Source organism: Larus michahellis, chromosome 9 (assembly GCF_964199755.1).
Source record: "Larus michahellis chromosome 9, bLarMic1.1, whole genome shotgun sequence".
Classification (NCBI taxonomy): domain Eukaryota; kingdom Metazoa; phylum Chordata; class Aves; order Charadriiformes; family Laridae; genus Larus; species Larus michahellis.
Window position 1 is genome coordinate 48,207,314 of NC_133904.1, and position 11,125 is coordinate 48,218,438.

Sequence of the window (11,125 nt, forward strand, 5' to 3'; positions counted from 1 at the left end):
TGAGATATGGAGCAATTAAATGTCAAAAAAATAAAATAAGTTCAGCGAGGCCAAGGCACACACACAAGCAGTTACCACAGTTGTGGGTAACCTGGTTGCATAGATTTACCATTATGTTTTTGTTATGCTGTTCAGAAGGAGCTAGGGAAAAGAAGTGTAGTGTATGGTCCCTTTCCTAAGATGTTTTATTACTAATTTGAAAGGACTGTACCAAGACTACAGTTGCGAGTACATGGTTTTTAAACACCTTCCAATTTCTCCTATTTACAAGAGGAGCATTAAAGGCATTTAAAAGAAAGCTGCACTGAAAATAAATGTAAACAAGTGAAAAGATCACATTTTAAACATTTTAGTTCAGGCCACCAGTGTGAGAGACAATTCCACAACATTTTAGGTTGTTTTGTCTATCTTATTTTCCTTATCTTTACAGCAGCCTTGAATACTTCAGTACATAACATCCTGCTAAACCTTGAAAGTGATTTGAATAACACATCCAAAACATCATTTGAAACTGCTCTGAAATGTTTCCTTGGTTTTGCATGCTTTCACTGAAGAAAAAAACCAAAGTATTTTATTTTCTTGAATATTTCCCCAACACTGGAAAAGCCATGTGATCCTGAACACCAGCAAACTAAGAACTAATTCTAACTCTAGTGCGTCACACCTTCCCTCACCCCTACAAGGATAAAACAACAAAAACAAGCCCTAAAAGTCAGAAAGAGGATTTTAACATCACTGTTTATCACAACACATCACAAGGCGTCTCAGATACAGATTTCTACAACCATTTCTTTACTTCACAATTGCAGCCAGAGTTTGAAGCTACTGAAAGCAACCAGTAGATTCTCTCTTACTGTGCAGAAATATAAAGGGATCACTAAAACAAACTAGCTTCTCCATACAACTGCAATATTATAAATCATTTTATCTGTAGAGAGCAATATGATACCTTACAAAGTAAAGTGGCTGTTCTTCATCCAACATAACTGGTGTAGACATCCACCAGCCTGCCCTGGCCCATTCTACTTGTCTACTACTCACCTGCTGTGAGGTGCAGAGGAGGAAAAGCTGATCTAAGGGAGGGCCCTGGTGAGAGAAGACAGGGCTGGGACCTTGACTCATGGAGGACTGCGAAGATCTGAACCTGAGAAAGGGCACTTCTGTATTTTTCATACACGGAAGAGCACCGAAGGGTGGAATAAGATGACAAGTCTTGCCATCTTATGTATAAAAGCAAAGACAGAGTAAGAAGGAATGGAGAAAAGCAGGCTTCAGTTACTCCATACAAGGCTTCTCAGCCTGAACCTATAAAAATGGGTAGCATGAGTTCCCTATTAACAGGAACTAGATGTTATGGTGGTAGAAACAGAAGTGTGAGCGGCATAATTGGCTGCACCCCAGGATACCGAGAAAAAAGCAAAATGGAGAAGCTAGAGCACTTGACATTAAACAACCAGCAAGCTGCAACATTTAACAGAACTGACAGAGAGTTGAAAAATATATTTTATTCCTCCTGTACTAAAGTATCGACACCGTACAAGTTCCCAATTATATGAAAACAACTGTCGGTAACTCATTTTTGAACTAAACCACTAATTTCAGCACCATTACCCTACCTTTAAAAGGCTAAAAAATTCAGACTGAAGTCCACTTATTTGTTTTAACAAGCATATTTTCGATGAAGTCCACGCTGTCCACCTTTGCGTGTTCCAGGAGTTTGGCTGTGTAAGAAAGTTATCTACAACAATCATCTGAACTGAATACATCAGTTCTCCAACCATAAACAGTTCTCATAATTTAAAAAAATCACTTCATAATTTAAAATATATATCAATGACACTCTGCTTTTCTTTTAGCTAGAATGTACCAACATTACTAGCTGACTTAGAATATCAACTCGATTTTGTGAAAAACGCTTGCAAAAAAATATATCAACTTCAAAATGTACAGAAAAGGACATTAGAGAGCTGATATTTTTGGGTTACTTAATGTATTTTAGAAAGAGTAGCAAGCTAGGAGTGAAGTACCCTATATTACAAATACTCAAACACCTAAGCCATACTGTATACACCTTTCTAGTGTAGTGAAGGGTTAGTTACAGACAGGGTATTTTGAAAGCATGTACAAAGAACTGTAGCTTTGTTTAACTTAAACTTGATCACGTAGGCGGGCCAATCTCTGTGACAGCTCATCCTGCAGAATTGTAAAACACAAAGAAACCAGCTATCAGTAATAAGAAAATTTAATTTTTGCAAAGTTCTGCAACAGTCAATCTCACGTCCAGATGATATGAGATTATCTCATGCACAACTCATAACAAGATTTGCTGAAAACCTCAAGAATGGCTGTACCAGGCAAGACCAGAGGTCCACACAGCCATCTTACCTCCAGCAGTGGATACCTAGGAAGGAGTTTCAGAACACTGCAAGTAGAGGTAGAGTTGGGGGTTTTTTTATGTATCATCTTTGCAAGTGTAAATAAGCTCTTAGAGAACTCCATCCTTATTTGGATGCAGCCTTGACTGACCAAGGCTGGTATCCAACTGACCTGCTTTAGCGAGATGGCTGTAGGTCTAACTGTTCTAGGGGGCCTGGTATAAAGCAAAACCGAACTTTTCAAAGAATGTGCAATACTTGGGGCTTCCCAAACATTGTTCAGTTAAGGTGAGGCTCCCTAAAGCCTTCTGCACAAAGACGGGATGACAGAAATGAACTGTTCTCTTTCCATTCCCTCGAATATATTCCCCTAGAATGGGAAAAGCAACTCACCAAAATATGTGTGCAACCTCGACATCAGAGATCTGCTCATGCACAAGAAATTCTAAGCTATCCATGTACAGCAAACGTGGAATCCTTTGCACTAGTCCCATAAGACCTTTCACACATCAAAGGGGAAAAAAAGCCAATCCCAAAGGCCTTGTGTACACCACGGGAGATGGCTGGATTCATCAAATTTGGAGTCGGTAGGAGAGGCAGCTGTTTGGAAGTCTGAGAAATACCCATGCAAGAGCACACCTGAAACATCTAAACTTTCTGGATTTACTAAGCAGACAATTGTATTGTTAAAATTATTTTGATTACAAGACTGTTTTAACTACACACTATTTCTTTTGGACAACTAAAATCTAATTACAATTTAGCAAGCCTATTTTGACCAAGTGAAGCATTAATTCTCATACCACATTTCTCTATAAAAGATTGATTTCAAATGAATCTAACATTTACCTGTTCTGCTGAGGCAACGCTTGTACCAACAGAACCTGTCTGTCCTTGAGGTAGTTCCATGTTCAGATCAAGACTAATAGGAGAAAACAAAACAAAAAATAACAACTCAGGCATACAAGGCTAAAGAAAGAACAACAATAATTGACAAGCAGAGCAATACTGAGATAGCATGAGGCCACCAGCATCCCATGAATGCTGTACTCCAGCTAGTTAGACAACCTCATCAATAAATTTGATTCATTACCAAGAAGACAAGTCATATATTGTAACCAGCAATAGCTAGATGAACTCTGATTATTCAGTACTCGGAAAGATTGCTGTTTAACAGAGGTATTTTAGACATGGCACATGTATGAATGACAAAAAGTTCACTCATTAAAAAAAAAAGTTTTACTAAAAAATTTGTCAAATGTATTTATCCTCAAGCCAACAGAGTGGAACTTCCAACTTATGTGTCACCAAGAAGGCATGTAAAATTCTCTGAAATATTTCAGTATATCCCCAAAGGCTTAAATATGTCACAATGACCCGTTTTGCAATGTCTAGCTAGTGAGAGCAGAACTACAGGAAGTTTAAATGTGGTAAGTGGGGGAAAAAAAGAGGAAAAGCATGGAGAAAACATGGCAAGGATCGCTAATGCTAAAGCAAATCCAAGTAAATAATAAAACACTGATATGACAAGTGATGTACGATTTTAGGCTTTTGCACAACCAGCCCTGCATCCTGTCATTCACAGTATCTTTGAATGAAAACAAAATGAAATACTGGCAACTAAACTATTACAAGAATGACGCCCAGAGGTGAAAGGAAAACAGTGATTCTTCTCTGCTTCCAAGAAACAAATACATATAAAACAAGGGTATCTGACCTTCAGGTTAAGCAGAAAGGGTTGTTGGAACCAAGATTTATTCAAGAAATAGTCACTCAAAATTTTACCTACCCTGCTTCATCTGCCATTTCCTGTAGAAGCATATCCACCTGGTTCTAGAGTAAAGAAAACAAAATTGACTGTTGCATATTGTAGTTTATGACAAGCTCTTCTGTTAAATCTTGAGAACAGAAATTATTTTAACAGAACTGATTTAAAGGCAAATGTCTTTCACAGAATATTTTTGTGCTTAACCACCAGAGGGCCCTGTATGAACTCAAAAATAATGAGTACAGGTGCTCAGCCTGTTAAAAGCCTATTAATTGAACTCTAGCTTCTGAAACGATGCTTCTAAAGACTTCAACTTATCTGTAAAAAAACCCCAAACATATGCTCGAATACTTCAAGTGTTGGTTATTAGCTACTAAAACACTGCTTTGCACAACATGGAAAAAAACCCATCTCCAATTGATTTGGTTTACTGGATTCAGGTTTAAGTTTGTTTATTTTATTTACAAAACAAAAATTCTGTTGGAATAGCACATTGAGCTCCTTATGAAATAGCACATGGGGATAGGTGCTAGGAATTCTTAACCATGTCACACACTGTTTAAGGATTTATTTTAGTAAACACATGTCCATAAATTGAAAGCAGGCATTTGATGACCTTTGCATTGTTCATACTTCTACAAATCTGATGGTGACTAACATCATTTTGTTAATATCAGTGAGTTAGAACTATTGATTTTCTCACAGTGTATTCTGCTTTTATAATTAATGCTGCAGTGCCTTCTTGTTTCTAAGTTCATTAAGAACTCATCAAAACTGCTTACTCAGAAGGGTTAAAGTTTTCAAGATACAATATAAAACAAAGCCTGCTATAAGAGTGAAACAGACTAAAATACATGTATTTGTTCCTCTGTATGCGTGACTATAATTTGAAATAGTCTCTTCATCACAAAGCAAAAGTGAAAAGGCTCCAGTTGCTGCCATGTCTCAAAGTAGGCAGAAAGAAGAGAATCAGACATTTCCATACAGTTTAGACACGTAATTTAAGATCTCATTTAAAAAAAAATTACTATTCTTACCTGTGGCGTTGTTAGCGTAGTAGTGTTGCTCATTGTGTCTTCCATCTGTTGTGTCTGAACGTCTAGTGTTTCAAACTGATGCTCAAATTTATCCATTAGTGCAGATATCTATTAAAAATATGAATCAAATCAATGATCTGCAGTTACCAGAAGAGAAATATATCTCAGCTCGCAAAAATAGAACCACACTATAATGACGGTGGCAAGCAGCTTCTGGAGATCAGAAGCTTGGCCCCCTTGCCCTCCCAGTGTCAACTCTGAAGCTGATTTAACACTGCAGTTCAAGCATGCAGGTCAGGACCCTGTCCAGTCAAGTTCTGAGCATCTCCATTTACAGGGACTTCACACACACATTGGGCAGCCTGTTCCAGGATCTCCCAACCTCACTGCAAAACCTTTTCTCTTGACTGGAATTTCCCTTTTTAAAACTTGTGTCCATTGCCCTTTCTGCTTTTCGTGTGCATCTCCAAGAAAAATATTTACCTTCTCCAAGTTCATGCTCTTCAGTGTGGCATCCATAGACTTAACTACCCCTGCCATTGACTTTGTTACCTGAAATGAGGTAAAGGAAATTATTACAAAGAAAAAAAGATAAGCAGTTTCTTACCAATCTCTCTTATCTCCATCCACAGAGTTTCTACAGTATCAAATAGCAGGGCACACATTATTGCCGTCTAGAACGTGACTTTTTATGGCTCCTACCATTTCAAATTCTATAAATTAACTCAACCACTTGAAATACACATTCTGAGCTGAAATTCCCTAAAAATTAAGGTACACATGGCATTAACTTTTACCAGGTCTCGAGACCCGCAAAGTTAAGGTATATATTTGGTACATAGATCACATGGCACAATAAACTCTCTGGCTGAAAAGCAGTACAGTAGTGTACGTTAAAAAACTACGAGAGCTAAAAAAAGATTTTTGGAATCACAAGTCCTATGTCATGACTTTATGTATTTGGAAGGGGAACACTATCTTTGCAAAATAATATTAACAGTGTAACCTGCAAAACACACTGTATCCTTATGAGCATGAGTAATAACAGCTAACAGAAGTTACAAGCTACAAAAGACAGTAAAGAGCAGCTGCCAGGGGAATTCCAGTACCTGATTTACTGTTATCTACATCTGAAACCAAAATCGAAACTTTCCAGCTCACTACAAACAGAATTAAATCACTTCTTAGAAGATCAGAGGTCTCATCCTTGCAACAGATTTGTGAAAACGGATTTACCTTGCCCATTGTCACTGCAGTCTGAACTCTTGCTGCTACAGCATCTACCCTGGCACTCATGCGCAAGAAATTGATGGCTTGATTCTTCTGCCGGATTGCATTTTCCGCATGTATTCGTGCGACTTCCATGTTACCCTTCTGGATTGCCTGTTGAAAAAAGGAAAAAATAAAAGCGCAAAAGCATTTTAATCTTCCCTGCTCTTGTAAACATCACTTCTGAATAGCCTATCTCAAAAATGAAATAAGCATCAATTGCTCACAGTATCTTTTCTATCAAAAGAGAACACATAACCCTCCCTCCTCCTCCAATATTTCTCAAACTTTTTCAAGGTGTGAACTTCTTTCCAAGGAAGGTATCTAGCATGCACTTCAAGTAGAAGGTTTTACAGAGCTACAGAAACATATCTCATTCCAAAAAAAGGTTTTCAGTATCAAGACTCAAACACAGATACAGTTGGTATGGTTGTATCTCATGGACAAAAATACAGTCACATAAATTTAGTCTCTCTCTTGAAGTTCCTCTTCATAAGCCCCTTTAATACAAAACGATAAACATTAAATATTTTTAACTTAGAGAACAACAGTCTCTAACAAAATACATACCAGACAATCTTCTCAAAAAGCAAAAGCCACAAGCTGTACAAAAGGATATATAAGAATGTATCCTCACATTTATTAATGCATGGGCATTAATAGCCATATTTTATTGCCATATATTTTAAATCACAAGCATCTATCACAATATTATTAGCATGCATACTGGGAAAATGGTAAAAACACCAGATATTTTCCTGCTATAATATGTAAACAACAGATTTAAAGAGCTTGTTCAGACTCGCTGCTTACCTTCTTAATTTTAGCTTTCTCAGCCTTTTCTTCTTTGTCGCATTTTTTTGAGTTCCTGTTGAGCTCCTTTGCAGCAAACTTCAAATTAAACAGGTGTTCTGCAGCGCAAGTTAAGGGTTTGAGAACAGAATCGATCCTTGCATTGCAGTATTTCACTCTCCTGTTCAAAGTGCTACCAAACCTAGCATATACTGTGCTTCCCTGCTAGTGATACTAGAACTTGGAAAATGTTATTTCAGTAAGCCCTTGAAATTCACACAATAAGGAGACCTACCAAGCTGCTTTACAATTATAATGTCACATATCATCTGGGTTCTAAAATGTAAGGCCATAAAAAACACGTTCAGATCCCAAACTGGCACATTTTAACATCAAACCTACCTCAGCCTGATAAATACAACAAACCAAGCATCCCCCGAGAGGAACTGAGAGTCTTACTCTGCCAGATACTTTCACTCACACACACGGAGTCCACAACTCTCAGTGAAATGGAAAGGCAATGTACTGGCCTGCCTGAGACCTCACCATCTGAAAAAACAGCCACTGAGAAACAACAGACAAATGAACAATGCAACAGAAAACTGGCTTGGCTGACCATGCCCAGGTACAAATCAGGAGGCAGGGCTTCCCTTTCAAGCTACAGCAGCCTCCCAGCCCGGGGTCATGTGAGCAATCCTGGGGTCACCAACAGCTCTGTCATCTGACTTTTGGGGAAAGAAAACTTAAGGCAGAAAGAGAAACTTTCCTTTTCAAAAAGTTCAAGTCCTGCTTAAGATGAAAGCTCCAAGAAGACACCAGAACAAGCCTTCATAGTGACTTAGAATGACTGCATTAAACTGGTACTGACAGAGAACAATGTGCTGCAAAAATAACAATTAAAAAACCATACTCTTAAAATACTGTTGATGAAAGCTTCCAAATAATTTCAGTCTCTCTCGAACAAAATGGAAGCACAAAGCTCTACAGGCTTCTTTCATGCCACTTTTTGAAATCCCAAGAGGAAGATGCAGCAAGTACTAAGATGCTTAACTGTTAAATGGAAGCACATGAAGCTAAACATTATAAGGTACTTGAGGTTTCTTTAATATTTCAAGTATATAAACTATTCCAGAACTGGGTTTTTTCCTTTAAAGTCCAGACATGCATCTTAGAGCTCTGACAGCAACCTGAAGACATTAGGAAGTCTGTTGATATATTTATTATCCCATCCTATAAACAGGCTAGAAAAAGGTAACAGCTGCGCCTGTATAGCTAGGATATCTATTAAGGTAGCTACCAGTAACGCTGGAATTGCCACTTGTATTTATATTTCTTTCCTTTAAATCGTAGGTCACTATCTCTTTCAGCAGCACGAAGTATATTACACTGAGTCACAGATTAGGTAATTTACGAAACAGGAAAATACCTTTAGGTTGTTCATTTAAGTGTACTTCAGGTCAGAGATCCGAACAACCAGGTAAAACATGACATCACCTATTTATACCAATTACACTGAAACAGCATCTCAGAGCAGTTTATTTTGAAATAACTTCCTCAGTTACTCACTTGGGGCATTTACCTTTGACATTAAAATAGCTCACCCTGCCACCTCCACAGCCCCTCCATCCCATGACGAGCACAGACTCGCTCCTCCCTTGAAGTGTCTTTCTCAATGTGCCATAACCCGAGTGAAACCGAACTTCCAGCACTAACCGTGACTCACGGTCACCTGCTCCAGCACTCCCATCAGTCCCTACCATAACACTTGGCAACGCCAGCTCACTTCCACCCCCGTAATCGTTAAGGCTTTTTTCGCCCCTGCACGTTAAGATAGTTTTATACAGCAAGAAAGGCTTAATTTGTCCATAAGGGTTTTTTCCCTGTGTCTAACTTCTTTTCAACAGCGGGAAACACGGACGGGTTTGTTCAGCTGACAGCAGTCGCTGTGTGGGGGGACGGCTGACGAGTTAGCTGCTGACATCATTCCAGCCTATACACTGCACTGGATGTATTATTATTACACCTATTACATGTATGGCGTGTCAGATGTCCCTGCTTCACAATTTGCACTACTCTACACCGCAAACTGCATTTTCTGCCCCAGGGACTGGGCTGTCCCCCTGCAGCCCTGGGAGAGGTGACGCTGCCTTGCCCCTCACCCCCCAGCTAAGGTTAGCTGATCTCGCCTGGGAAAGAGAAGCTGAACTTCCCGTTCCCTTCTCCATCCAGGCAGGGACGACAATCCCCAAGCTGACAAAGCACAGCTCCTACCAGTGTCACACAAACACCGCAAACCCTCCTCCCCCTGGAAAAGGCCCCCTGAAGGGAGGTCCCCGTCCCCCACCGGGCCGCCCCGCTTCCCCAGCAACAGCCGACGGCCGCCATGAGGGAAGGGACTCGCTTCCTCCTTCCCACCGCACCCTGCCGCGTCTCCTCCCCGGGCGGAGAGGCCCGAGCGGCCACCAGCCGCAGAAGTGCCGGCTCCCAACCGGCCCGGACAGACCCCAGGCCGAACCCCGCGCCGCGGCCTCCCCCCAGCCCAGCCCAGGCCGCGGCCGCGGCCCCCGCCCCGTGAGGGCCGGCAGCGCCAGGCCTCCGCGCCCCGAGGATACTCTCCATGTTGGACATGGCGGCTCGGCGGCGCTCCGGCCGGCGCGGTGGAGCGGAGCGGGGCGGACGCGGGGCTCGGCCGGCGCTCGGCCCCTGGCTCGGCGCTGTGGCGGCTCCGGCTTCCGGTGACCCCGCCCCGCCGCGCGCAGCCGCGCCGGGGCGGAGCGGGAGCGCGCGGCCGCCCGTCCCCTCACGGCGGCACGGCCGCCTGAGGCCGCGGGGACGTTTCCTCGGCCCTTCGCCTTCCCTCAGCCGGCTCTGTCAGTGCTCCCGCCGCCATCGCTGGCACCGGGGGAGGGCTGGGCTGTGCAGGCTCCGGGCTGGACGGGCAGGCCGCTTGCCGGGCGCGGGAGGCCCGGGCTCGGCCCCCCAGGGGTGGGGTGGGGCGAAGGCCCCTCTCAGCAGCAGGCCCGGCAGTGCCGGGAGCCTCAGCAGTGGAGGAGCAGAGGCCCATCCTGGAGGGAAAAGCACAAAAACACAGAGTACAAACGCAGTAGCGTTGGGTGAGGGCGGGTGGGAAGCCGTAGGATGGTGGCGTGAGGGGTTTGCCTTGGGTTTGGCAGCTGCACACACACAACCTGGAAGCACTGGCAGATAGAAATTACTTCCTCCGGCAGCTATTTTAGCTCTTACCTATCCCTTTCTAATAAAGACGTTAAGAATAAATTTTGCATTGTAATGTTTGAGGGCCACTTAACGTGTAGAACAACTATAGGAATTTGAATGGGTATGTAGTGATAGGACGAGGGGTAATGGCTTCAAACTGAAAGAGGGGAGCTTTAGAGCTTTAGATAGTGGGAAGAAATTCTTTGCTGTGAGGGTGGTGAGCCCCTGGCCCAGGTTGCCCAGAGAAGCTGTGGCTGCCCCATCCCTGGAGGGGTTCAAGGCCAGGTCGGACGGGGCTTGGAACAGCCTGGGCTGGTGGGAGGTCGTTAAGGTCCCTTCCAACCCAAATCGTTCTATGATTCTGTGCATCATTGCATTTCACAGAGCGAGTCAGTAGCAGTCGTTACGGAAAAGCAAAGGATGTTAGTGTCTGTGAGGGGAGATACTGGTATAAAATTCTCCGAGCTCAAGAAATGTGATGCATAACTTTGAGCAGCTTACAGGTACATCTGCATGGTAATTAGTACCTCAGGAATGGGAGGATGAGCATGCTAAGCCGAAGCAGCACCCACGTCTGGCTGCTGATGGCGGGTGTCTGGAGAGCAGTGTAAGGAGAGGGCAGGCATGGGGTGACACTTCCCCAGGGGACTCTCCAAGCCCCGGGGACT

At 42.5% G+C, this 11,125-nt stretch overlaps 1 protein-coding gene across 1 annotated transcript; it reads right to left on the reverse strand.

Moving 5' to 3' along the window:
- Window positions 1–1,485: 1,485 nt before the first annotated feature.
- CHMP1B (charged multivesicular body protein 1B) lies at window positions 1,486–10,045 on the reverse strand. The gene is made up of 8 exons (XM_074600422.1): window positions 9,854–10,045; window positions 7,263–7,360; window positions 6,417–6,563; window positions 5,664–5,732; window positions 5,181–5,288; window positions 4,165–4,208; window positions 3,225–3,297; window positions 1,486–2,193 (listed from the first exon to the last, which is right to left on the reverse strand). The coding sequence occupies exons 1-8, from the start codon at window positions 9,867–9,869 to the stop codon at window positions 2,149–2,151; spliced, it is 600 nt and encodes a 199-aa protein (XP_074456523.1). The 5' UTR covers window positions 9,870–10,045; the 3' UTR covers window positions 1,486–2,148.
- Window positions 10,046–11,125: the final 1,080 nt, after the last annotated feature.